This window comes from Passer montanus, unplaced genomic scaffold (genome assembly GCF_014805655.1).
Source record: "Passer montanus isolate IOZ18808 unplaced genomic scaffold, ASM1480565v1 scaffold324, whole genome shotgun sequence".
In the NCBI taxonomy this organism is placed as follows: Eukaryota; Metazoa; Chordata; class Aves; order Passeriformes; family Passeridae; genus Passer; species Passer montanus.
In genome coordinates, this window is record NW_024367975.1 from 82 (window position 1) to 3,754 (window position 3,673).

Consider the following 3,673-nt stretch of genomic DNA (forward strand, 5'->3'; position numbering starts at 1 on the left):
GAAGGTTTTGCCCAGAAATCAAGCGGGATCCAGGTGGATATTTGGGATAAATCCTCCCCTGACCCCGGTTCCTCCATGGATTCCCCATCTCTGGAATTGCCCCAACCCAGCCTGGGCAGCTCCTGGAGCCACCGGGACCAGCGGGAGCTGCCCGGGGTGAGCTTTGAGAGCCCAAAAATCCCAAAATCCCACAATCCCAAATCCTAAAATCCCCAAATCCCATAATCCCCAAATCCCACAATCCCAGCATCCCAAACTCTGCATTCCCAAGCCGGAGCCGGCTCTGCCTCAGCCTCTCCCCCTGCAATTCAAATCCCACTTTTCCAGTTCTCCCCTTCCCGATAAAAATCTGCAACCTCCCCAAAATTCCTCGGGAATGTGGGATTTCCCTCCCCCAAAATTCCTCGGGAATGTGGGATTTCCCTCCCCCAAAATTCCTCGGGAATGTGGGATTTCCCTCCCCCAAAATTCCTCGGGAATGTGGGATTTCCCTCCCCCAAAATTCCTCGGGAATGTGGGATTTCCCTCCCCCAAAATTCCTCGGGAATGTGGGATTTCCCTCCCCCAAAATTCCTCGGGAATGTGGGATTTCCCTCCCCCAAAATTCCTCGGGAATGTGGGATTTCCCTCCCCCAAAATTCCTCGGGAATGTGGGATTTCCCTCCCCCAAAATTCCTCGGGAATGTGGGATTTCCCTCCCCCAAAATTCCTCGGGAATGTGGGATTTCCCTCCCCCAAAATTCCTCGGGAATGTGGGATTTCCCTCCCCCAAAATTCCTCGGGAATGTGGGATTTTCAGGGAGCGGCTGGAATTCCTTCATGGAATTTGAACCATCCAAATCCCTTCCCCCGATTTTTTCCCAGCTGTTCCAAACCCTTTTCCTTGGAATTCCCACCCGGTGGGATCCAGCTGGGAACGGGAATTTGTATTAAAAAATTGATTAAAATTGGGGTTTTCAAATCTGATTCCCGATTATTTCCCACCCACGCCTGGAATTTGGGAATGCGGGGACTGCACCTGGCTGTGATCCACGGGGAAACCGGGAGCCGGGAATTCGGGATTTGGGAATTCCGGGAGTCAGGAATTTGGGAATTCCAAGGGTGGGGAATTCGGGAATTCGGAATTTGAGATTTGGAAATTCGGGAATGTGGGAATTCTGGGAGTCGGGAATTTGGGAATTCCAAGAGCAGGGAATTTGGGAATTCCAAGATTCGGGATGTGGAAATTTGGGAATGTGGGAATTCGGGGAGTCAGGAATTTGGGAATTCCGGGAGTCAGGAATTTGTGAATTCCAAGAGTGAGGAATTTGGAAATTCAGAATTCGGGAATTCTGGGATTTGGAAATTTGGGAATTCGGGAATTCCGGGATTCGGGAATGGCGGGATGCGTCTGGAATAAATCTGCAGAAAATCCTTCATTTCCCTTTCCCAGCTCCTTGCACGCGCCTTGCACACTCATCGCACGCGTGGCCTCCCCACGTGACCCTCCCTTGCACACTCATCGCGCACGTGGCCTCCCCACGTGACCCTCCCTTGCACACTCACCCCCGGCCCGTCGCACACTCGCACGTGACGCGCGCACGTGACGCGCGCCCGTTGCACAACCCCCGCACACGCGCCCGCCCCACGTGACCCGTTTGCACACTCACCGCACACCCGTCTCCCCTCGCGCCGCCCGCCCCGACCAATCAGGTCGCTGTTGCCAGGCAGATTTCGGCCCCTCCCGCCCCGCCACATCCGGGCGCTCGCCCCCAAAACGAGGGGGGGCGCGGGCTCAGCCAATCACAGCCGCGAGCGCCGCCGTATCCGGGCAGACCAGCGGCGCCGCAGCCAATCAGAAAAAAGAAGGGGCCGCGCGCGGCGAGCGAGGGGCGCGTCCACTTTCGGTTCGCGCGGGGGGCGCGGGGCACGTGGCGGGACCCCTCCCCTCCCCCCCCTCCCGGGGCCCCCCGAGCGGGACGGGACCAGGTGGGTGCGGGGCTGGGGGGGGAGGGGGTACAGCCCCGGGACAGCCCCGGGACAGCCCCGGGACAGCCCGGGCTCGGCCGCGGGAGGGGGTCCCGGTCCCGGTCCCGGTACCGCCCGGGTCCGGAGCGCGGGGGTCGCGCTGGGCCGGGGCCGCCGGGATCGCCCCGGGCCGCGGGGAGGGCGCGGAGCGCGGCGGCGGCCCCGGGGGGCGCTTCCGGTGGCCTCGTGGCCCCATGTCCCCGGGAGTGTCTTCCCGGTGTCCCCCTGTGGGTCTGTTCCCGGTGTGCCCCTGTCCCTGGGGACCCCTGTCCCTGTCCTGGTGTCGCCCTGACCCTGGGACCCCCTGTCCTGGTGTCCCCCTGTTCCTGTCCCCATGCCCCCCTGTCCCTCTGTCCCTGTCCTGGTGTCCCCATGTCCCCCTGTCCTGGTGTCCCCATGTCCCCCTGTCCTTGTCCTGGTGTCCCCCTGTTCCTGTCCTGCTGTCCCCATGTCCCTCTGTCCCTGTCTTGGTGTCCCCCTGTCCTGCTGTCCCCATGTCCCCCTGTCCTGGTGTCCCCCTGTCCCTGTCCTGTTCCCGTGCCCCCCGTGCTCATGTCTGTGCCCCGTTGGAATCCATAATGGGATTTGTTGCTGTTTTTACCCCAAATCCCGTCTCCCTGTCCCGGCAGGCCGCGGCTGCCATGGCTGAGGAGGAGCTGGGGACGCGAGCGGCCAGGAGGGGCACGCTGTCCCCTGGCAGTGCCCGGGGCGGTGCCACCGAGTCCAGCACGCTGCTGCAGGAGCTCCGGGGCAGCATCTCGTAAGGGCAGCGCCCGCGGGGAGTTCCTGCAGGGAATTCCTGCCCCAGGGGGCTCCGGGTGGGGAATTGGGCACCCTGGGGCTGCAGGGAGCACAGGGGACACGGGGGACACCAGCAGGGCAGAGGGGCCCTTCCAGGTGCCAGGCCAGGCCACACTCCTGGTGTGGTGGGATCCACCCTGATCCATCTTGGATCCACCCTGATCCACCCTGATCCATCCCAAACCATCCTGGATCCATCCTGAGCCATCCTGGATCCATCCTGATCCATCCTGACCCATCCTGACCCATCCTGATCCATCCTGGATCCATCATTGATCCATCCTGACCCACCCTGGATCTCTGAGCCCTGGAACAGGGGTCAGGAGGGGCCTCGGGAGCCCTGGGAAGAGCAGGAATTGCGATCCCAGGTTTTTTGGGATCACCCCTGACTCTGCCTCTGTCCCACGCAGCAAATCCGTGCAGAGCAAGGTGGACTCCATCCTGGTGAGTGTTCCCGGGGCTGAGGGCAGGGAACTCCCTCCTGGGCTCCGGGGCTGATCCCGGGATCCCTCTCCTTGTGCCGGGAGCGCAGCAGGACGTGCAGAAGTTCTCGGACAGCGACAAACTCTACCTGTACCTGCAGCTGCCCTCGGGGCCCAGCCTGGGCGAGAAGAGGTGAGGGGGGCCCGCGGGGCGGGGGCTGTGGACTGGGGTGGGATCCATGGGGTGGGATCCATGAGATAGGATGGGATCCATGGGATGGGGTGGGATCCATGGGATGGGATCTATAGGGTGGAATCCATGGGGTGGGTTGGGATTCATGGGATGGGGTGGGATCTGTGGGATGGGGTGGGATCCATGGGATGGGGTAAGAAGGGATGGGATGGGGTAAGAAGGGATGGGATGGGGTGGGATGGGATGGGAT

At 61.9% G+C, this 3,673-nt stretch overlaps 1 protein-coding gene across 1 annotated transcript in view; it reads left to right on the forward strand.

The window, feature by feature from the left end:
- Window positions 1-1,837: 1,837 nt before the first annotated feature.
- The window catches only part of RFX5 (regulatory factor X5), a 12,048-nt gene continuing 10,212 nt past the window's right edge, over window positions 1,838-3,673 (forward strand). Inside the window, exons 1-4 of the mRNA XM_039715338.1 lie at window positions 1,838-1,968; window positions 2,637-2,767; window positions 3,219-3,252; window positions 3,341-3,423. Coding sequence (XP_039571272.1) covers window positions 2,649-2,767; window positions 3,219-3,252; window positions 3,341-3,423 — 236 coding nt within the window. The 5' untranslated portion in view covers window positions 1,838-1,968; window positions 2,637-2,648. The remainder of the gene's footprint in view (window positions 1,969-2,636; window positions 2,768-3,218; window positions 3,253-3,340; window positions 3,424-3,673) is intronic.